This window comes from Bos indicus, chromosome 2, assembly GCF_029378745.1.
Source record: "Bos indicus isolate NIAB-ARS_2022 breed Sahiwal x Tharparkar chromosome 2, NIAB-ARS_B.indTharparkar_mat_pri_1.0, whole genome shotgun sequence".
NCBI lineage: Eukaryota > Metazoa > Chordata > Mammalia > Artiodactyla > Bovidae > Bos > Bos indicus.
Genome location: NC_091761.1, coordinates 16,804,190 through 16,828,734, shown reverse-complemented (window position 1 = coordinate 16,828,734; position 24,545 = coordinate 16,804,190). Strand labels below are relative to the sequence as shown.

The following is a 24,545-nucleotide window of genomic DNA, read 5'->3' as shown; positions in this document are numbered from 1 at the left end:
AAATCTATGGATACATATGTGTATTTATATTTGAGTGTATGTACAGAAAAGTAAAAAAAAAAAAAGCCCTCTTCTGTTGTACACACACACACGCATGTCTACACAGTACTGTGCAAGGCACGCGGAAGGGGAAAAGTCAAGAGAAATCAAGGGTGAAGACTATGGAATCGCTGTTTCTCAGAAGGGGAACAAATAGAAAAACAGCAATATCACGTGGTTTTGAGTGACACACTCAGTGGACTAAGCAGCAGAGTTAGGAAAAACCATCTTTCATAGGAAAAGGTAACAATATAAGAAGAATGATTAAGAGTTTGCTGGACAGAACAAGAGAAGGAATTCCCAGCTCTGGAAACAGAGGTAAGGGAGCATGAATCAGCTTACTATTATGTTTAATAAGCTGTGCAATGTTTGAGTGGCCAGAATACATCTTGCTGGAGAAGGAGTCCCAGAGCCTGGCAAGTAGACAAGGACCAGTAAGTAAGTATATGAAGCTAAGAGAAGCAAATGGATTGGCCAAGAGCATGTAGAATTCAGGACAGACCTCTGGCGAACATAAGCGAGGCAGGCCAAAGAAGAGAGACTGGCAGGAGCAAGGCAGAATGAGAATAAAGTAAGGTGTCAGTGAGCAAGTGGTCAATAGTGTAAGTGAGACCAAGAGGTCAAGAGGCATGAGGACTGTACAGGACTGGGGGATTTGGCAGATGATCACTGAGAAAACTTTGAAAGGATTTCAGGAGTATGAATGGAGTAGAAGTCAATGTAAGTGGTAATGGGCAATCTGAATACCTGCCAAGAAAGAGAGCTGGGATAGGGATTACAAAGTAGTCCTGGAACAAAGCCTGAGTTCAGCATAATAATCTAAACAATTATACGACTTATAGGACTGACCTTCACCAGTATATGTTTACAATTATCCACTGATAATAAAACATTATCATTCTAAGCCTCAACCTTAGGGTAAAAATGAAATAAAACTACAAATACTCATTACTGGAAAATTCCAATCAGTATGGAAAAATAATTTTGCATGTTCTAATTAAATTAAAAGAGGCATGAAATCTGCATTTTCTCTACTTGAACTAAATGACCATTAAAAGTTTCATGTTGTCCCCTGTCACACAGAACATGAGAGTCAGAGTAGTGACAGAATGTCCTAAGGACTTATTTTTACAACTAAGAGTAGACTTAGGGTTGCTAAAGTAGGAGAATAAAAGTAAGAATAAAAAGTGCTTAATTTAAAATTTAATAATAAACTTACTCATCCTTTAATCTTGCATTAAGTTTAGGAAGACCCATGTATTCACACAGTTCTTGGAAAAATATTTTCACAAAAATTCTACTGGATGACGTAGTGGTTTCTTCACTCAGTTTTATACATTCAAGAACCTGAAAATGAGAATTAAAAAAAGACATTATTATTTTGGTATTCAAATGGTAAGACACAGTGACCAATATCTCTAACTTTCAGTGTCCCCTGAAATTATAATTTGTTATCTTCAATAAGAATTATCTATAAATATCTTCCATTACGCTGATAGTACCTGGGAAAGTTTAAGACTGCTTTTCTATACAAATTTTCAAAATGTTAAGATGCTACAGAAGTAAAGTTCATTCTCTTTCCTGAGTACTGTGCTTTTTATAGCAGGGAGGAATATTGGCTTTAGCATATAATGCTAAGATTACTAGCTCCTAAAACCTAGTTATCTGGACGGATGTTATCACATTGTATGTCCAGTGCATACAGTACGTGAGAAGGGTAAAGACCAAGAATGATGGCTTGTTCTGAATAGTAAGACTAGGGCTTCAAAACTGAAGCTCATAAAGAGATACTTTAGGGTGAAAAAAAGTAAAAGCAACCTCCAGTTTTTAATGGATCATGTGTTCCAGAAGCTTACTATTTCAATTGTTTTAAAACTTCCGTTTCATTTTCCCAGAGAAGGAAGAAAAAAACAAAGTAAAAAAAGTTTAATAGCCTGCAGGGTTAGGACACACTTAGTACTTAAAGTATTACAAAATGTGTCCAACGTTTATAAGCTCAACAATGTTGTTTCATTCTACCATTGGGCTGTGGTATTCTACAATATGATCCTCTTTCTTCTTGGATATAATTTCTTTCGAATTTTTCAATTCCTTCAGCCTAATCTACCACTTTTATTCTGTATTACTACCATGGGCATCTTACCTCTTCTGTTATACGGTATTTAACTCCTTGAAAGCAGGGACCATATATAATTCATTTTGGAAGCCCAGTGTCTCTTTCTGGGCACAGAGTTGGTGACTAAACAAATGGTGTTGAATGAACAGCAGTTGTACAATTAAGTGGCAGCTTAGGGAATGCAGTTCAAATTCCAACCCAGTGTACATTTCCCCATCGAGAGTATCTTTCCCTGTTCTATGACTACAGGAACTCCTCCCAAACACTTATCCAACTTCAGTGTTGTCTAAGAAAAATACATCCTGCCAGAACAGTCATTTCTCTCTTGCCCTTACCAGAGGAACTTCTGACAGTTACTCCATCAGGAAACAGGCAGTAACTCAAAGGATCATGTGCCACCAAACTCTGCCGTACATGGATCGGAGCATGCACACACATGAATGCTCACGGATAAGATAAAAAACTATGTTTTTTCTGAAAACATTCCTAGGTATCGCCTTCAAAAAGCATTGTAACGTTTAGACTATTAATATCATTCAAAATGTTATTTCTTACATTCAAACACTGTTAGTTTTTTGATCCCACGTTACATGAATATAACCTCAAAGAGTGCCATTATAGTAGATGTTTGCTCCACATGTCATTTTAAAGTATACTGCCTACATTGGAAAAGTATGGCTATGTTATACTTAATAATATTTATTTCGGAATAACAGGGGATTAGGAAAGAAGTACAAATATTGACTCATCTACTTACGCTCCATGGAAGTGAATCAGTGTATAAAAGGTGAGCAAACATCTTAGCAACATTTCTCAATTTGTTTGTTTCCAAGCGATGGATGGTATCATATTGTTCTTTGAATATACTTTCAAAGGATTCCATGTATTCTTTTTTTAGCATGCAAAACCGCTAATAAATTAAAAATAAAAATGTCAACACCATATTAAATCCTAATTTTATTCAATCAAAAGTTAATAAATATTTGTATATAATATCAATCTTCTTTGTTGTATAATGGGATGCTTAAAAAAGAAGTTAATTTATACCACTCCTATCTACCTGGGATTTATATGCTAAAACAAAGCTATACACATGGCTGACCACAGATACACACATTTATATAAGATAAATAAATATACTTCTCCATGGGTTAAGTTTGGATTCAAAAAATTATTTTAGCTCATGCTTTATTTATGTTGCCTGAACATGTACTTGACCAGAAACTGCTGTGAAATTTTGAAAAGACAGCATTTAATTGTTCTCTTTGGGAAACTATTACAAAGCATGTGGAATGCCTCAAAGTTCTGGAAGAATGATATGTAATATCAAAGAACTACAAACAGGAAGTGGGAAGGGAGGAAGCTACAGAGATGGGGAAAAACTGTGGAAGGAAAGAACGATTTGTTTTCAGCAAAGATATGTTAGTATATTAGACCAGGCAACAAAGCAGACCCATTAATTCACAATACTCATGTTCAGAATTACCCTTGTGATTTCATCAAAATCCAACATGAAAAATGAGGTCGGAACTCACCCCAGCTAATAAGCCAAAAAATTTCTCATATGTCCTTTGTTGGGCACAGCAATCAAGTATCATGTTGCAGAGTTCTTTCTGTTTGGAAAAAAAGTACATTAATGATTCAAAACACAATGAATCCATGCTGTGTGATAATTTATCAGTATGACAAAGATAGCCTGAATTTTTAAATAAGGTTTTAAAAACATAAAACTTTGTGAAGTTGAGTTATGAAGACAAAACAAAAAATTCAATCTATGTCAAGACTATAGTTCTTTAAAGTCTTCTGTTTGGCTAACAGAAATTCCATGTCATTTATGCTAATCAGACTGCTTAAAAAATTCTAAACTCATATAAGTATGAGCCACTTCAAGAAAACCTAGTAAAGGAAACAGATACATCAACAAAAAGAAACTAAATATATCACATTCTAAAAGATTCTATACAGAAATCTTTTAAATACAGACCACCAATACAACATTTAAACCGAGTTATCAAGAATATATTTTGTTAATATGGAAAAGGCAAAACATGGTGAATCTTTACAGAGGATAAAATAGGCACAACGTCAATGCTAACATAATGACCGCCTTGTTGATAAGAAAATATATTTAAAAGAACAACAACAAAAAAGACCTTTGTGGCTAAGATTTTTAGCCACACTTCAAAATAAATGTTACGCATATAGATCTGTCCACAGGTGAATCTAAATAAATAGATGGAATCATTCCATAACTGCTCTTTCCACACACTGTCCAAGCACTTATTTTTGTGTCTTGAAAACTCCTTTGTGAAAATTCTGTTGAACTACGAAATGCAAGAGTTAATCCAAGATCAGGAAATACCAACATCACAAATTACTTATAATGAATAAATATTATTTAATTCCTGAAATAACCCTAATGAAATATGTATCAATTACAGCAATCTCATAGATGAAGAAACTCAGGAAATATGGACAAATCAATGGAGACAAAGTGAAAAAGAGAATAACCCAAACCCTAACTTTGAGTACTGCTAAACTGACTAAAGATCTTTTTCTACAAAACATTTCTTATCAGAAAGTTTAAAAGTAACTTTTTATAAATACATTAACTGTAATGTATTTGTGTTCTATAAACAGAAAGCAAGCCTATAAAATATACTATATACTCTTTCAGTTCACTTTTATTTTTTACCTTTATACTTCAATTAGGAATTCTGACATTTTTGTCCTCTGATAAAATGAGATACAATCTATTAATATGTAATTATTATATTTTTAAAAATTAGGTCAATATGCATTTACTGGAAATCTCCATGTGCACCACCAGATTACACTATCCAGATGACATCCAGATGGCACCACCCTTATGGTGAAATCGATGAACTAAAGAGCCTCTTGATGAAAGTGAAAGACGAGAGTGAAAAAGTTGGCTTAAAACTCAACATTCAGAAAACGAAGATCATGGCATCTGGTCCCATCACTTCATGGGAAATAAATGGGGAAACAATGGGAACAGTGACAGACTTCATTTTCTTGGGCTCCAAAATCACTGCAGACAGTGACTGCAGCCATGAAATTAAAAGACGCTTGCTCCTTGGAAGAAAAGCTATGATCAACCTAGACAGCATATTAAAAAGCAGAGACATTACTTTTCCGACAAAGGTCCATCTAGTCGAAGCTATGGTTTTTCCAGTAGTCATGTATGGATGTGAGAGTTGAACTATAAAGAAAGCTGAGTGCTGAAGAACTGATGCTTTTGAACTATGGTATGGGAGAAGACTCTTGAGAGTCCCTTGGACTGCAAGGAGATCCAACGAGTCAGTCCTGAAGGAAATCAGTCCTGAATATTCAATGCAAGGACTGATGCTTAAGCTGAAACTCCAATACTTTGGCCACCTGATGCAAAGAACTGACTCTTTGGAGAAAGACCCTGATGCTGGGAAAGATTGAAGGCAGGAGGAGAAGGGGACAACAGAGGATTAGATGGTTGAATGGCATCACCGACATGATGGACATGAGTTTGAGCAAGCTCCGGGAGTTGGTGATGGACCAGGAAGCCTGGCACGCTGCAATCCACGGTGTCGCAAAGAGTTGGAGACTACTGAGTGACTCAATTGAACTGAACTGACTGATCCATGAGCAAGAAGGAAGGGGGACCCTGAAGAGGCATGGAACACTTTACAACTGTGCTGGCCAATGTGGTGGCCAGCAATACATAGCCATTTAAATTAAAATTAGTCAACATTATGTAAAATTCAAATTTTAGTTTCTTAGTCATACATCACATTTTAAATACTCAGAAGCCACATGTGACCAGTATAGTGGCCACTGTACTAAAAAGGGAAGAATATGAATATTTTCATCAATGCAAAATGTTCTATTGGGCAGTATTATTCGAGAAGCTGATAATCTACTTATAAAACTATCTAATGAAAGGCTTCTCTTTACAATATAAGGTTATTTTTAGATGTAATTATACTGCTAGATTATTATTTTTTTTAAAGGTTAGTCACAAGTTGCCTCAATTAAAATGTTTATATATGTTTAAGTTCTGAAGAGATGTACTTTGTCAAAATTTAATATAGTACCAAAAAAACCTAAATAACCTTTTCTGAGTTCTGCCACACAACACTAATTCAATATATTAAAATGCATTTTCAACTTCTACCAACACTGTATCTTACAATAACGTAACACTTAATCAGGTTTTAAGCAATATAACATGGTAATACGCTGATAGCATTGCTAATAAAGTCAGCACAACCTGCAAAACAAATGAGTTTCTCCCTGAGACTAAATGCAATTATAAGAGTTATTCCCTGTGGCATAAAATAATTAAATGTTTTAATATTTTAATTAAATATCATAGTGATTTTAGGAGAGTCTTTTGAGTGCATGAAAAGAGACGCACTAAGATGGTCTTCCAAATGTTATCAAAGTATGTTGAAGTTCTCAGCACAAATGCTACAGGCCAGAAGACAGTGAAAAGCCATATTCGACATGAAGTAAAAAAAAAAAAATTTCTAGCAAGAATGATCTTATCTAGCAAATAATCCTTCAGATATGAGGGAAAAATAAATATTCTGGTCGGTGGTTTCAAGAAAAAAACAGTGAAGTTAAGTTCTAGAACAACTATCCTCCACATTAATAACATTTTTAATAACAATTATATTCAGCAAATAATGTGACAAGATCATACCACAACTTTAGTTTCACTGATAATTTTAAAGGTTAATTCACTAATTTATTCCCTTCTAATGACAATACATCAAGTATACCCATAATACATATAAGGACACTATTATTAGTATATCAATAAATAAATTTTAAGAGGGAAAAAATAAATTTTTTAATTTGCAAAAAATAATCTCGTCTCAAAATTCCATACCATGGCATTTCAAGAACTAATCTACATTCTTAAACAAGGATTGGGACGCTTTTTCCGGAAAAGACCAGACAGCAAATATTTCAGGCTGTTAGTGGCCGTATATTCTCTGCTGCAACTAGCCAATTCTGCTGCTATAGGGCAAAATCAATCACACACAATACACCAACCAATGGGTAAGGCTGCACTCCAATAAAACTTTATTAACAAAAATGGGCAGTGGGCCTGTGCCACAGTATGCCAATCCCTGTAACAGAACATATTTAAGGCCTTAAGTCAAAGGACTTCCATGTAATGTTAACTTAGTTCAGACAGTCACGATCTTTTAGAACCAGAAATCAAACAGCCTATTAGAGCTGATACATTCACTCTGGACCTGTGCTGAGTCTACTACATGTAAATCAAGATGTGAAAAACCAAACCCTAAAAGCCTTTGCTTCAAATTTCAAGCATCCAAAATATAGATGGGCAGGGAGCAATATACATAAGGAAAGAATTAGGAAAAAAAAAACAAAAACTAAGATAATCTTTTCAATCTAACCTTTATTACCCTTGGTATTAGGGTTCCATGATATTTTGAACAGTTAAGTGTATGTACTGAGTTATAAGGCTATGAGTCCCATGGGCTAAGAGGGGGCTAAAATGTACTTTATGGATAGCTGAATCCCTGACACCTTACAGAAAGCCTGACATATAGTATATGTTGAATGTGCTCAGTTGCTAAGTCCTGTCCGACTCTTTGCGACCCCATGGATTGTAGCCCACCAGGCTCAGACTCTGTCAATGGGATTTCCTAGGCAAGAATACACAGTGGGTTGCCATTTCCTTCTCTATATATGCTGAATACGTTTTGTTAAATGAATTAATGAATGAAAAAAAATGGAACAGGTTCTTCTATATCCAATTCAAGTAATGTAACAACAAGTATGGTGACCTTTGCTTCTATGACAAAAGAATGCTTTAGTGCATAAAGTAGATGGACCAGGTACTTCACTAAAGAACAAACTTCCTATTGTATTTAAGGCACAATTTGATTTATAGGCAACCACTCAGAAACCTATGTAAAGTGTGGTGGTTCAGAGAAACTTCCTCCTTTTCTCACAGCTCAAACAAGCAGTTCATTTAAATCACTGCAATGAGCAGTGTATATGAAGCACTGAGTTACTGATTCATTTCATGAAACCTATTAACTATCTTAAACATTTTTATAACATACATATATATATTTTATAACATATATATATATATTTCCTAATAGAAAAAAAGTACTAACTTACTGTTTGACTCTCAGGAAACTCCATTTTTAGCAACTTGTGAGCACATTCTTCAAAATCTAAACTGTAGAGATAAAATGGTCACAATAGTTAGGTTAAAAATAGCAGCATATTTAAGTTGTAGCACTCTTTCATATATAAGAATCTTACCCTAATAATTCTCTAAAAATTTTCTTCTATATTTTCATATTACTATATTGTATATATAAAAAAGATAAGGTTTTTAACTCTACAAAGAATTAAGTACTGATACATACTATCACATGGGGGACCTTGACTGATGCTAAGTGAAAGAAGTCAGACATAAAGACCACATATAGCATAGTTCCATTTATATAAAAAGTCCAGAATGTACAAATTCATAGACATGGAAAGCAGACAAATCTTTTATACTGCTAAATATTTCCATTTCTCCCTGATCCAAGTTAGGAAGAGGTAAAAGATGTTTCAAGAGCCCAGCATGACATCCAGAGCTTAATCACCACACTTACAAGTTATCTTGATTCATACCCAAACATAGGGCTTTTATATTATATAAAAAGTTATTATAAAATAATAAATAACTAAAATCATTTACAAAGAAAATAATTTGTTTTTGTACAACATTCATATAAATTGCATGAAAAATATCTTCAATATGCTTTGCTTAGAGAATTATCAAACTCAGTGTGAATTTGATTCAGGAATAATGCCAGTATCTTTTGATAACAGCAATATAAAATAATCACCCACTGAAAAATAATGATAATGAATTTAGTTTTATAGTTCATCAGTAATCCTCAGCTTCTATTACTTATTGGGTTTCACAAGCACAAAAGGGTAATAATTCAGGATTGTAGAATGGAATTAAAAAAAAAAAGAAAAAAAATCTATCAAGAAAGAGCTTTCATAACATGTCATATTAAATAATAACTAGAACTAAGATTAAAATAGCTAACCGTAGTTGATGAACTTCAATAATACAGCAATACCAAAAAGTATTTTAAAAAATGTGACATTTTCTAGTTTTTATTCTTTAAAAAACAGTATTTGGGAAAAAAATCCTATAATTTCTGAAAAACAAGTCAAGTAGTTCATGGAAAATTTTTACAACTTTCCTTTTGTCTAATAAGTGAAGAATCAAAGAGAAAGTATGACAGTATTTTCCTTGTTCTTGTTTTATTTGAAAAGTATTTGGTGACTCCCTACCATAATTGTTTTGAAGTTGCACTAAATGTAAATATTAAAGAAATTATTAACTTTGCTTGCTATTTTAAACCAAACATATTCTAGAATTAACAGTGACTGAGGGAAGGGTAAAGAAAATAGATTTTATATAATGCCAGTTTTCAATGGTTTGTTGATGTCTCCAATTAAGAAACTTCAAATTGTTAAGGACATTACTCCAGTAATACAACATCAGACTGGAACATCACTTAAAACCAAGAACAACCCGGAATGTCCAACTTTTAATAGCAAAGTTAACTATGTAGTTCAATGTTTGCATAAATAAAAGAAGACTGTTTAAGGAGCCAGAACAGTAAAAAGATCAGAGTATTGGTTAGGTCAGTCAACAAGTATAAAAGGAAAGAAAATTTAAAAAATAAAATCCCCAAAGAGTTCAGTCACCAGAACTTGGTTTTGTTCACAAGATTTCCAAAAGTGAACAGTTTATATAAATAATCTAACCTCCTCTCAAAATAATCACTTTTGATATGTTAGTGTATTATTTCTAGAACCTGCACACATACTTATACAATTAAGATAATGCTATCAGCATGATGCCATATATTCTGTATTATTATCCCCAACTAACATTAAATCAGACCACTTGCCCAGTAATTCTCCATTAACCTAATTTTTAATAGTGGCATTAAACATGAAAACACTTTGATTATTCATATTGAGCAATACGATTTTTCTCTCTCTTTTGCACTGAATAATGCTCTGTATAATTCTCTGCCAATATGTATTTCTTTAAGAAATATAATGAAAAAGAAGGGTCAAATGGCAATCAAACTAAGCCACTGATTCATGCTACCAAAAGGCTTTCCAAAAGGAATGCACCAATTTAAATTTCCACCAAAAATCTTTCTGTGTATCTAATTGAAATCATCATTACTACTGAGTACTGTTGCTTTAAAAAAAATAAACCACTTTAGCTGTTTTAATGACCAACAATATTACTTATGCATCTAGAATATTTGTTTGGTAACATTTTTATGTTTTATAATCCCATTACCTGAGTCTCCCAACCATGTCCTTTAAATACCTTTTTATCAAAGTTGTCTTTACTTCCTAAAATTATTTTTACTAGGCATTTAGGGACTGAGAACATTTGACAAATAACATATAAGACAGTATTTATTGTACTATTACTAGAATTGGTAGAACTTATTTCAGTGTCGGTCACTTGTCTAGTGTTTTAGTTTTTCTAACATTTTTGTGTGATTCAGAGGTTATTATTATCAAGGTTAGATCACCTAAAAAATAAAGTTTCTTTATAATAATCATGCAAAGAGCTCCACTGTGACTCTTCAAAGTTAATGTTAACAGCAAAATTAAAACAATGAATCTGCTCTTTACAACTGATCAGCATTGAATTTCTTTAAAAAGGACAAACAAAAGGTCAAACTCTAAAACTCTAAGAATAGCTACTTATAACAAAAATTTCTCATTATCCACTTTTAAGTTTGTATAAGAAAATATTAGTTTTTTTCTTTCATGTGAAAGGCCAAGAAACACATAAGGGTAAAGCAAAAAAATTTCTAACTAACGTTTTGCTGTTTAACATTTCTCTTTTTGAAGATGAATCTAAGCCAAAAACTTTTCAGACAGACTGAAAACAAGATGACTCCTACTTATGAATCATTTTTGCTATTACATCATAGTAAATGGAAATATAAAAAACTTAGTAACAAAACAAAACAGGGAAAATATTCCTTCTCCACTGTAAAATAAAAACATGGTGCCCACTAAATCAGTAGGTTGATTCCCACTGAAAACAGATGTACTCAGCATTTAATATTTTCATTTATTTCTCTTTAAAACTAACCTCACAGCCTTCAAAGGGAAAAGGTTGTTTTCATGACATCATAGCAGTTCTTGCTTAATATTACTTCAGAGTCCTTAAAACCTTCCTAAGTCTACTTCCTACCTCCATTCACATTCATTTCCATCTGCACAACAAATCAGTGTCCAAATATCACAAGAGGTTCTCTGCTTAGAGCCAGAGTTAGAAAGCAAATTAGAAAAAAATAAAACATTAAACTTCCACTACACAATACTGTGCGAACTCTGTAATACAGAAATGTTTTCAGATTGTTAGTAATATTTAATTATACTAAATGACATAACTTAAAAAAATTTTAATTAGGAAACAGTTAAAAGTAAAGACAAATTGCTCCTGTAGATTCCTAAAAACAGTAGAAATCTACACTCTGGGACTTGGGATGGTGGAGGAGAGGCAAGCAGTTGGAGAATCCCTGCAACAGTATCCAGTTTTCTGTCACCAGATTCTAACAATCCCATCTTCTTGCCCATCCCCTGTCAAAAATTAGGATCAACTGAGCTACTGTATCTTACCTTGATTGAATAGCGAGATAAATGGTACGACGAAATGAGACTAGATTAATTTCAGTTTTGTCATGAATAGTCACCTTTTGTCCTGAAATTAAACATAACAAAATTATAAAACTATAAAAATAAATGAAGAACTGAAAATGTATCCCTTTATAGTAATGTTTTCATAATCTTTTTAGAATTTATGAGTTTAATATTCTCTTCTATAGTGTAAGTTAGTATTGATATTTATAGAATTCAACATAACTATTTCTAGTCTTTTGCCATATCTTAGAGTATTTTAATTGGAGAAGGCAATGGCACCCCACTCCAGTACTCTCGCCTGGAAAATCGCATGGACGGAGGAGCCTGGTAGGCTGCAGTCCATGGGGTCGCTAAGAGTCAGACATGACTAAGCAACTTCACTTTCACTTTTCCTTTCATGCATTGGAGAAGGAAATGGCAACCCACTCCAGTGTTCTTGCCTGGAGAATCCCAGGGACGGGGGAGCCTGGTGGGCTGCTGTCTATGGGGTCGCACAGAGTCGGACATGACTGAAGCGACTTAGCAGCAGCAGCAGAGTATTTTAATAAGTTTTTTTGTCAGCTCAAAGGAGTCCAGAGCCAAACCAAGAAAACTATTTTTGTTTCTGGGTTACCTGCTCATTTAGACATGATAAAAGGCCACACTTAAGCTGTTTTTAGGGAAAACATTATTTCTATGTTTATAAACAATTATCTTGATTTGGAAGAACTATAAATTATGGATAGAAATGTTCAGAGAACATTAGATCATTATGACAGGTTGGATGGGTCCAATACAAATATGAATATTTGTTAAAGTTTTATCTTATCTAATGCATGAAAACTTTATAAACATTTAATAGTTTTTATTTGAACTGTATTTTCACATAAGACAAATTCTATAGTTAAATGTTAACTTGGTTAGGAGACATTTTAAATGAAAAAGACACTGGAAAAAATTAAACATATTTTTATAAATTACCCTGTAGAAGATCTACTATACTCTAAGACAGAACTAAAATATATTATGCCCTAAAAGGGAAAGTTATACTTTTAATATTTTCTGTCAGTAATGCCTAACATGGCTCTGGACATCAAAAATGTAACATAAGCAAATAGTGACCAGTGTATATATATTCTGGTGTTTTAATGGAGACTTAACCAAAGTAAAGTTCTGAGCTTATTTTCCTATGAAATAATATCATCAAAGCTGAAAAGGAAGGACATCATGCCTGCTTCTGTACAAATATAGCTTTTGGCTTCCCCAACCTATTTTTCCAAAATGAAGAGCAAATATCTAGTCACTCGCATCTGTCACATTCACGCCATAGTAACATAAATCACATGTACTCAACATGAATGCACCTTTTTCATAGTTCATAATCAAAGTCATAAAACATCAAATTTAAATTATGCTGGTATTAAAAAATGAATTTCCTTGTTTCATACTTTTAAAGCAGGCTCTTTCAACCTTGCCAATGCTGGTATTTTGGGCTGGATAATACTTTGCTGTGAGGGGCAATCTTGTGACTCATAGGATGTTTATGAGTCCTTGCTTTCACCCACTAGTAACAGCAGCATCTCTCCCAATACTCCACAGATAAAGAATCACTGTTTAGAGGATCACATTAGATTATTCTGGGAGTATATTTTACAATTTTATTTGCAGCTACACTTTTACCTTCTTCATCTTCTTCTCCCTCTTCCTCCTCTTCTTCCTCCTCCTCTTCACTACTTCCAGCATCTTGGTCTGTGTTTGAGTCACTATCTCCTTCATCAAGAATTTCTAAAAGAACAAAGTTAAGTTTAGGAAAACATGAATGAGCAAGGGATATAAACGTACCTCATTCTGGGGAGATAATTCTCAGTTCACTACAACCCACAGTGGTGTAAGAGCTTATCAGCCAACAAAGATGATCACACAGGTCTCATGTTACTACCTAGGTATTCAGAGGGCATTATAACTAATTAGACTAGAGAAAACCATAAGTATAATTCTTCTGCCAGATAGAAAGCAGCCATGAAATAAGCAAGGGATGAGAAGAACAAAGAAAAAGTAGATGAAGGTTTTCCAAAAGAGCAGGAGCACTGGAATGATAAATTAGGAAGAGAAATTAGCATAATGGAGAATGTAGTCAAAATATTACTAGTTCATCACCAAGAAGATAAGTCTATTATAAAAACCTAAGATGAGCAATAGAAAACAAGAATATAGCCTAAGAAAGTTTTCTGAAAGACAAAAAAGACAGAAGAAAAAAAAAAGCATAATTTAGTATTCACTCCCTGATGGCTAAGATGGTAAAGAATCTGCCTGCAATGAGAGAGACCTAGGTTCAATCCCTGGGTTGGGAAGATTCCCTAAAGAAGGTAATGGCAACCCACTCTAGTATTCTTGCCTGGAGAATCTCATGGACAGAGGAGCCTGGAGGGCTACAGTCCATAGGGTCATAAAGAGCCGGACACGACTGAGTGACTAACATATTTAGGTAGTGAATGAAATTTAAATAGTAGTGAGACTTTTATTAAAATGTATACCTATTAAGTAGAACATTATAATTAATTGATAGAATTTTCATATGTGCAATAGAAATGGAAGTCTAAAGACCTTTAAAAAAAACCGGAAAGATAAGCACTTCATTGGACTGTCATTTCTTAAAATACAACTCACATTCAGAACTATTCAAAATTGTGATGTAAAAGACTACATGAGGTCTATCATCATGTTAACAGTAATAAATGACAAAAACTAGAATCATATTTTGCCCAATGGTATGTGTTCCGTAAGTCTGACAAAAGATTTTACAAACCTGGCCAACAATCCCTCTTTGCATTTTTATTATAATCAGACAGATTTTAATACAGTTTTGGGCCAACTAATTTTTAGGAAAATTCTAATTTCCTTATATTTAACTAAATAGTATAAATCAGGAGTCACACGTAATGTTAGCATAAACCCACATACTAGAGAAACAAGTCATTTTACAAAAGTGGAGAGTTGTCATTCAGCCCTTAGCTGACATACAAATCTCTTCAAGAATATTTCTAACCAATGTGACTGCAAGAAATGATCTGCAGTGTCTAGTTTATTATTACATAATGTGGTTCAGACAGACCTTTAAAAGGGGAAACTATTTAGTATTCAACAGGAGGAAGACCGGCACTCCTGCTGTTTTCCCAAATGCTGTAAGACCTAAAACACAAGTACACCTAGGTCACTCTAAGGTGCTAATTACTAAAGCTGTGCCCACTTCCTGCCGCGGTCATTTTTTTTAATGCCGACTCTAGAAGAACACTTTATGAAAGAATGAAGGTCAAATGGATTGTCTAGCTGTTTACATCATCCTCTCTTATCCCTTCACTTTAGAATCTACTTACTAAAATCATTTAGGCAATGACAACTGGATTTTATTAACTAAATAAAGCAGTGGTTTCCAAGTATAGTCTGTGAATCCTGGAGGAAACCACTGAGACCTGCCAGGTGGTCTGTGAAAGTGAAAGTGAAGTTGCTCAGTCGTGTCCGACTCTTTGCGACCCCATGGACTGTAGCCTATGAGGCTCCTCCGTCCATGGGATTTTCCAGGCAAGAGTGCTGGAACGGATTGCCATTTCCTTCTCCAGGGGATCTTCCCGACCCAGGAATCGAACCCAGGTCTCCCGCATTGCAGGCAGATGCTTTAACATCTGAGCCGTCTGTAGGTCAAACTATTTTCATAGTAATACCGAAATATTATCTGCCTTTTCACTGTGCTGACATCTGAAATAAAGACGCAAAGGCAACAGGAGTTAAAACCTGCTGCATCCTGAGCACAATCAAGGTATCAAGCTGCACAAGCACTCATTGTACTTTTTGCTGCCACACTAATGTAGTAGGAAAAAAGTTTCATTTAAGAACGCCCTTGAAGAAAAAATATAAAATTATTAATTTCATTAAGTCTTAGCCCTTGAGTATTGGCATTTATAGTAGTTTGAGTAAGAAAATACGAAGTTTATATACAGCACTTCTGTTAAAAGACAAATGCACAATGGTGATGGTTATCTCAAGGAAAAACACTTGTGTGACAGAGGTGCAAGATGAATTACTTATATTTTTCATTTTTACTTTAAAAAATGGCAAACAAACTAGAGTTATTAGGTATTTACCAGATATTTTCTAAAATATAAACAAAGTAATACTGTTATTTCAAGGAAAATAACCAACAGTTATTTTCAGATATTTGCCACAATCATCAAATGAGTCTTCAAGAGAATATCAGAATTCTGGAAAACACGTATCTATTCCTATGAGCTTGACAGCTTCCCAAAACATTAAGATTTTTCTGATAAAGACAGGTGGTAATATGAATAAATGTGATTTTTTGAGAATATATTAATGTGTCAATTTAATTTGGATAATGTTAACCCGTTAATACTTGGAAGATGTGAATAACTTAGTGCATCAGTATTTTCCAAATGACTGAGGAAACATGTTACAAAATCATGCTTGGGTAAAAGATCCATTCAAAGTGACAGGCCAACAGATTTTAATGTTAACAAAATAGGAACATTAATGGATGTAATTTCAGGTTTCACAGTGCAATCAAATCATTAGAAACTACTAGCTATTAAATATTTAATCGGAATAGTGTTAAACAGAAATATACACAATTATAATTCTGAAAAGGCTATACTCTTCCCTTTCCAACTACATGTCTATGGTGAGGTTAAATTTCCTTCATATATTTCAATCAAAACAACCTACTGCAACAGAGTAAAATCAGAAGCAATATGAGAATTCAATTTTCCCATTAAGCCAGACACTAAATTGCACAAAATATTTAAAACATACCATTCTTTTTCTTAAATTTCTTTGTTCATAATTATTTTTATAAAAACATGTAACTTTTGCAAATATGTACTAGGTTTATTATTGTTATTTTGAAATGACCTAGTATTTTTTATAGTCTCCCTTTAAATTTCTAGTAAGTAAATGTCAATAGATATAACCCACATAAACAAAAGCTCTTTGGAATTCTCAATAATTTTTAAGAGTATAAAGGGATCTTGAGACCACAGAGTTTAAGGAATGCTATAGTAAAGAAAAATACTACTTTCTTGGCCAACTGCCAAGAACCTAATAAAGAAATGGATGGGGAATTCCCAAGTATAAAAAAAGGAAGGAAAAAAAAAACAAACCTCTATACCAGGTATAATAAGAATTCTACAAAATTATTGGTATCGTTTAGGGAGACTATGGAGAAGGAAATGGCAACCCACTCCAGTATTCTTGCCTGGAGAATCCTGTGGACGGGGGAGCCTGGTGGGCTGCTGCACAGAGTCGGACACAACTGAAGCAACTTAGCATGCTTGCATAGCAGGGAGACTATAGAAAAAGAAATTCATACGAAAAGAACAAAATAGATTGAAGGGGTTTCTCTATGTTTGGAAACTAAATTTATTAGAGAAAAAGGAATCTGGCATGTCCCTATTGTACCAGATTTTAGGATAATGTATAAAATGGGAAGCTTCTTACACTTTTACTTCCCCTTCAACATTCTCCTTCTAAGAATGATTAAAGCACAGAATGCAGCAACGACAGAGTTCTACATCTCTGCTCTCTCTTCCGAGGAGCTTTCAGAGCTGTAAGTATTTGTTAGGTAAAATCACAACTCAAGGAAAATAAACTTATAAAATTATTATAGAATTATAATACGTAAAATAATATAAATAATTATATATTAGAATGATGTAAGTAGCTCTGAATATTAGCTTTAGTAGAAAAATAATGACACACATTAAAAAAAAACAGTACAGTGTCTAAATACATGCTCTGTGGTAAGACAAAGTACTGTATTTTATTTATCTTTACACAAACATTTACTCCTGTATCAAAAAAGTAACTTACTCTAGGTGTCTTAGCTAGTAATGGCAGAAACAAAATACAAACCATTATCTAAACAAACAGTGCTTATGGTATACTAATGATGTTCAAATGATAATAATCAATTTATCCATGAAGTATATTAAGCTACCATGATTGATTTTATCAGAAAGATATAAATCTGCCCTCAAGAAATAATGAAGTGTAGAACTTTATAACACAGTATAGCACTTAATCAAATACTAAATTGGTGGCAATTTAAGCAGCAACTCTTAACTGGAAGTGAGGTTAAATAACGGCCATTGTAATACATGGATATTTCTTAAGAGGGATGAAGCTGAAGAGTTACATAATTAAATAGAGAAAGAGGAGAAGGAAAATGAGTTAAATAATTTAAAAGTAATACCATGGGTAGGACTTCCCTGGTGGGCTACAGTCCTAGGGTTGCAAAAGATTCTGACATGACTTAGAGACTAAACAACAGCAACAACAACACCATGGATAAGCACTAGAAAGAAAAATAATGCATGGGCAAACGGTGAAAAGAGAATGGCTTCACAGAGCAAAGATTCCAGTAGGCAGGGGTCAGAGTGATCTATACCATTCTATCAGTATCACACAATTAAGTAAACTTCTTCTTTTAAAAGGAAATTATTTTTTAAAGTTCTACATACCCTTCTTAATAGCTCTGTACTTCTCTTCATTCTCCATAAAATTAGGATCCATCTTGAAAACATCTCAAAAATAAATAAACACAAGTTAAGTTAGTGTTTATTTTCGATACTGACATTTGTTTGTATGCCACTTCCCAATGCCCACCCCTGACTTACTAAGAACATCTTCTGGATTATAGTCGTCTTCCAGAGGAAGCATATGGGTGAACTGATCATCTTCTTCCACTAAATCAAGTCCTTCTAGGATAACAGGGTGGTCCTTGAATCCATCCTTCCTTACAGCAAACATCACTTCAATCATATATTGAACCCTTTTGTCAATTTCAGACTCATGGAGAATGTTTCGAAGCCGTTCAAATATAGCTAAAGTTAAACACAAAGAAAATAAAAATAAACACAAAGCACTACATATAATAATACTCAAACTAAAGCTCAATCTCAAACCAAGGATATATATTTACCATTGATCCCTCTTGGTGACACTTGTGTTAATTTGAGACCACATTCCTTAAGAAAACCAATAGCTACTTCAACACTGTCATCTGTTGGTCTTTCCAGAAGCAAAGTGAGCATTTCTAAGCATAAAACTTCATGAGCCTTGAATAGAAAGAAGACATACAAAATGCTTTCACCTGTATTAATCTACTACTGATGGTAATTTTAAAAATTAGTAAGTCTAGTTTTTACAGTGATGGTATTGTACATATGATGAGCAAAGTTTCATAATGTACATAAAAATACTCCAAATATGGGATACAATTTTTCTTTCACTTCCGTTATGCATCTGCAAAGAATTTCCTGATGATTTTTCCAAAAATCTTAATTTACTACACTGGATACTGGATTACTACATCTAGTTCTACTGGATAGAACTAGATGATTTATCTCTAGCAGAAATATTCCTCTTATACTCTCTATAATAGAAAGATACATTATCTTTAAGAAATGTCATAATTAACCTCAAAATAGAAGTTAAAGTCATTTATTAATTTTTAATCTGAGATATTTTCATAACTACTATATGAAGAAAAGTAACATGATTCTTTTTATAATATCCTCCTCCATGATCACAACTCTATATCCATTTCACAATTCATTCTCTCAGCAATTCTGTTAGCAAACAGTTCTTAAATTACATGAATACTAGTTTTCTCAGAAAATTTCTTTCTATAGTTTATAGCATACAATGACAGTTTTGAATACTTCTATTTTTATTTAAATCAAACTCTACACTGGCCATGGTCAAAGTTTAGAATTTTATAAACACCACCAAGTAGAGAGGGAATAAAAGTATATCGAGAAGCTTTGCTGTAAAAGAAAATGGACTTAGGAAGCGTGTTTAAAAGACCATACATATGCCTTTTAAAAACTAGACTCTTACTTGAGATGGAGAGACAACTTAGGAAAATATCCTCTTCATATCTAGCACAATATCAAAAATAAACATTGCATTTATTTTGGGAAGACAGGCAAGATTGAACAGTCTTACATTAGGGACAAGAAAATACTGCCCTGTACCGCAGTTTGGAAGATGCAAAATACTTATCATTTTAACTGGTTTATGTGAATGCCAAAAATATCTCCAAGTATAATATATATTCAAAAAGTGAAATATATCTGTGCTGTTATAGTCTGTGAAATTAGGTTTACAGACATGTAAAGTTATGTTTCTGTGATCTTAAGTAGAAAATTATCATTGTAATATGACTCGGTTAAAATCTAAAAGGTTTCTTAAAGTGAGTACCAGAATTTCATGTAGCAAAGAATTAAAATATTATTAAATGTTAGAGAAATAAGATTAAGTCTGTCTTCAAAATTCTTCCTCTTATTTATAGATATAATTTTTAAAAATAATACATATCTGAAGGAAAACTGTGAGTATGGACAAGAGCAATTTTACTGTTTTCATTTTTAAAATGTGGCTCAGCTGGTAAAGAATCCACCTGCAATGCAAGAGACCTCGGTTCAATCCCTGGGTTGTGAAGATCCCCTGGAGAAGAGAAAGGCTACCCACTCCAGTATTCTGGCCTGGAGAATTCCATGGACTGTACAGTCCACAGGATCACAAAGAGTCAGACACGATGAGCGACTTTTACTTCCCCCTGGAGAATGGAATGTCAACCCACTCCAACATTCTTGCCTGGAGAATCCCAGGGACAGAGGAGCCTGGGGGGCTACAGTCCATGGGATTGCAAAGAGTCAGACAGTAGTGAGCGACTGACACATAACCTAACTTAAGATAACAAATCAAAACTCTCAGTGGATAAATAAAAAAATAAACACAAAAACTAAATAATAAAATGATAAATTTTTGCATTTAAAACAGATTAAAAGTATTTAGTACACAATATTTTATAAAATGATTCTAAGAATATATGAGTATTTACATATACCATGTAGTTATACATATGAATATACATATATATATGCAGTTGTGGGGAATAGCATTTTTTAAAGAATATCAGCTGTTAGGCTTTCTTGAACACTAGGTACAGGGAAAAGAGAAGAAATAGTACCTTTTAAAATAAAAACACATTATAGTCTTTGAAGGAAAAATATGCAGTTAAGTAACCACGTAGAGTATTAAGAGTTTGATTAATTTACTAACACTTGTCCTGGGTTCCTCTTTACATTAAAAAATGCATTTATTATAGTTCTAAAATTAAAATATCATTCAAGATACTTTTCTGAAGGACTGTAAGTCAAAACAAAGTTCTCACTGAAGTGGCATCAAGCCTGTGGTCTAATGGCACTGAATGGCACCAAATTTTGAAAATAATTACTTACCACATTTTGATTAATAAGATGTGCCACAAATTTTGAAGCTGTCAGACAAAGTGGCTGGAAAGGGAAATTAGAGACAGTTAATCTATAAACTAAAACAAATTTTCATTTATCTATAGTCTACAGTTTACTTACACACTCTACTTAAAATATGTAACATGCAAGGTAATTTTAATGTGTTATAAAATAAAAATTAGTATATGTGAAAACATGACATTTCTGGAACAACAGAAATCAACATCGCTTACTAAGGTTGATTCTTAATTACTATGGTTGATACGGTTTATTAGTCTGTTATCTGTAGCAGTCTACCTACAAGTCGATTACATATACCTTATCATTTCTCCGATAGCCTTTTCGAAAATTAAGAATTAATCTTTTGAGGATTAACTCTCCAATTTGTGGAAATTTCGAGTTGATAATTGCCACTAATGCTGCATAAACATGGGTGAAGATTGGAGAAGCACTCTGTGCTTGCAAAACAGATCTGGATAGCAGGCCTCTGGTTAAAAGAGAAAAGAAAAGGAGTCAACAATACTCACTGATTTCATTAGAAGGAAAAAAATTCACCTAAAATCCAGCTATATTCAGTTCAGTTCAGTTGTTTAGTTGTGTCCGACTCTTTGCGACCCCATGAATCGCAGCACGCGAGGCCTCCCTGTCTGTCACCAACTCCCGGTGTTCATCCAAACTCATGTGCGTCAAGTCAGTGATGCCATCCAGCCATCTCATCCTCTATTGTCCCCTTCTCCTCCTGCCCCCAATCCCTCCCAGCATCAGGGTCCTTTCCAATGAGTCAACTCTTCGCATGATGTGGCCAAAGTATTGGAGTTTCAGCCTCAGCATCAGTCCTTGCAAAGAACACCCAGGACTGATCTCCTTTAGGATGGACTGGTTGGATCTCCTTGCAGTCCAAGGGACTCTCAAGAGTTTTCTCCAGCACCACAGTTCAAAAGCATCAATTCTTCCACGCTCAGCTTTCTTCACAGTCCAACTCTCACATACCATACATGACCACTGGAAAAACTATAGCCTTGACTAGACGGACCTTTGTTGCGAAAGTAATGTCTCTGCTTTTGAATATGCTATCTAGGTCGGTCATAACTTTCCTTCATCTTTTAATTTCATGGCTGCAATCACCATCTGCAGTGATTTTGGAACCCCAAAAAATAAAGTCTGACACTGTTTCCCGATCTATTTCCCATGAAGTGATAGGGCCAGATGCCATGATCTTAGTTTTCTGAATGTTGAGATTTAAGCCAACTTTTTCACTCTCCTCTTTCACTTTCATCAAGAGGCTTTTTAGTTCCTCTTCACTTTCTGCCATAAGTGTGGTGTCATCTGCATTTCTGAGGTTATTAATATTTCTCCCAGCAATCTTGATTCCAGCTATATTACTTCTCTATAAATCATCATAAGAGCTAAATCAGAACTAAAATTTCACTACCTTTATCTAGAGGAAGAAACTGTCTTACTAATAAATTAAAACTGATTTTGAGGAAATAAAATTTCAATCTGTACTTATATAAAATAGATTTAATATAACTTTTTTCAAAATTTTTTCTCTCTAAATATAAATCTTCTTTTCCAGTTGCTGTTCATTACATCTATTCATGAATTTAAGTTAACTTCTTATATTAATTCACTTAACATTATCAAAAGTGAAGGGAGAAAAGACCTGCTTCAAAAGTACTGAACTTTGACTTAAAGTAAAATTTCCACTATGAAATTTTATATGAAATTCATATAAATTAATTCTGTGATGAAAGACAAATTGGGGTGGTTTCCATCTAAAAGACAGGCTTAAGTCTACTGTTCATGAAAATAAAAGTGAAAACAATATTCCTGAGAGATAAAGACATACGTAAGCACTGAAGAAATAATGCTAAAACAAGGACAGGAATATAAAAGGTTCTACCTTCTAACTCATTTTGAAATGCACATGTTTCTATCAATGTATACATTTGATAAGAAGAGAGATACAAAACGGGCTAACTGAAGAGTTATTTTTAGCAATGTAATAACAAACAATATTTGATTGTCAAAAGGCAGAAAAACTATCATCTGTCATACCTAAACCTGATACTCATCGTTATCAGGTTTAGGTATGACATCTGAATCACTAGAGTAGAAACTGAAAAAAGATAACTCAGTTTATAAACAGTAACATCTTAAATTACTCTTCTAACTTTTGAGTCTGCTTCTTTCTGAATAAAATGAGAGTGCTTTCCCGTGGCTGCCTCCCGGTCACCTTACTAACCCCCACCACGTGCTACACCTTACTTTATATATATATATATCCCAAAGTTTTGCACTGATGATCTGGGTCATATGGGAAAATAGTCCTCAGATTTTAAAATAAATAGAACATAGAATATTTCTATTTCCTGATGAGTTAAAATATCACAACTACTTAGAAACCACACAGAAAATGGTTGTTATTCCCTTTTGCTTTTCTAAAATTTATTACTTATCTTTCTCATTTCTTTCACATTCCTACTTTGCTTTCATTAGAAATTAAACTGGTGTGAGGAGCACTTTGTGTATATATAAAGAAATTAAATATTTATTTTTATTCATGCGTTTAAATTATTGGAAGTATTCAGTCAATAAATAACTGTGCCAAAATCATTATATGACATCAAAGCTTCTCAAACAGTAAAAACCCCACACAAGCTCTAATAGTTGAGTTTAAGTTATTTGTTAGTAGCTTACATATTTATAACAACTGCATTTTAAATACTCCTTGAAATTTTCTTTGAAATAAAGTAGCATAATAAATGAATGATTACTTTTCATGTAGATATTACTTTCCATTGAAAAAGCACTATGAAATACTACAAATAAAACAGCCAATGCTTACCTTCCTCTGACTATATTTTCTTGAAGAAGTTCTTGAATAATAATACCGATATTGGAAATGTTGACTTTGTTGATCAGGCCATTGATAGATTTCTTCAGGGCTTCCCAGCTCATCCTCTGATATGCCAAGCTAAAAAGAATTGATTTTAATAAAGATGAAAATTCAGTCAACAATTACAACAAGAGGTTATAAGAACACAAAAAATACTTAGTGTTCCTTTATTTTTGAAATAATTTTCACAAAATGACCCAAAAGAACAATAAAATATATGAACACGTGGATATAGAAATTACACCTAAACCATATCTTATTCTCCATATATGTTATACTCATTTACAAATTCCTTTTAATAACATAATAAAATAATACAAGGATATGTAAGGATAACATTATTCTTATGTCCATATATGTGTGTATTAGTAGCTTGGTCGTGTCCGACTCTTTGCAACCCCATAGACTGTAGCCCACCAGGCTCCTCCATTCATGG

The 24,545-nt window shown here is 33.5% G+C and overlaps 1 protein-coding gene across 2 annotated transcripts in view; it reads right to left on the bottom strand.

Annotated features, from left to right (window-relative positions):
- CWC22 (CWC22 spliceosome associated protein homolog) overlaps positions 1–24,545 on the bottom strand; it is a 62,418-nt gene that overhangs the window by 6,093 nt on the left and 31,780 nt on the right. For both annotated transcript variants that reach the window (XM_019969903.2, XM_019969911.2), the window contains exons 6-17: positions 24,059–24,187; positions 21,529–21,697; positions 21,199–21,252; positions 18,873–19,008; positions 18,568–18,774; positions 18,412–18,474; positions 13,562–13,666; positions 11,882–11,963; positions 8,321–8,381; positions 3,691–3,768; positions 2,913–3,065; positions 1,259–1,386 (exon numbers count right to left, since the gene is read on the bottom strand). In XM_019969903.2, coding sequence (XP_019825462.2) covers positions 1,259–1,386; positions 2,913–3,065; positions 3,691–3,768; positions 8,321–8,381; positions 11,882–11,963; positions 13,562–13,666; positions 18,412–18,474; positions 18,568–18,774; positions 18,873–19,008; positions 21,199–21,252; positions 21,529–21,697; positions 24,059–24,187 — 1,365 coding nt within the window. The remainder of the gene's footprint in view (positions 1–1,258; positions 1,387–2,912; positions 3,066–3,690; positions 3,769–8,320; positions 8,382–11,881; positions 11,964–13,561; positions 13,667–18,411; positions 18,475–18,567; positions 18,775–18,872; positions 19,009–21,198; positions 21,253–21,528; positions 21,698–24,058; positions 24,188–24,545) is intronic.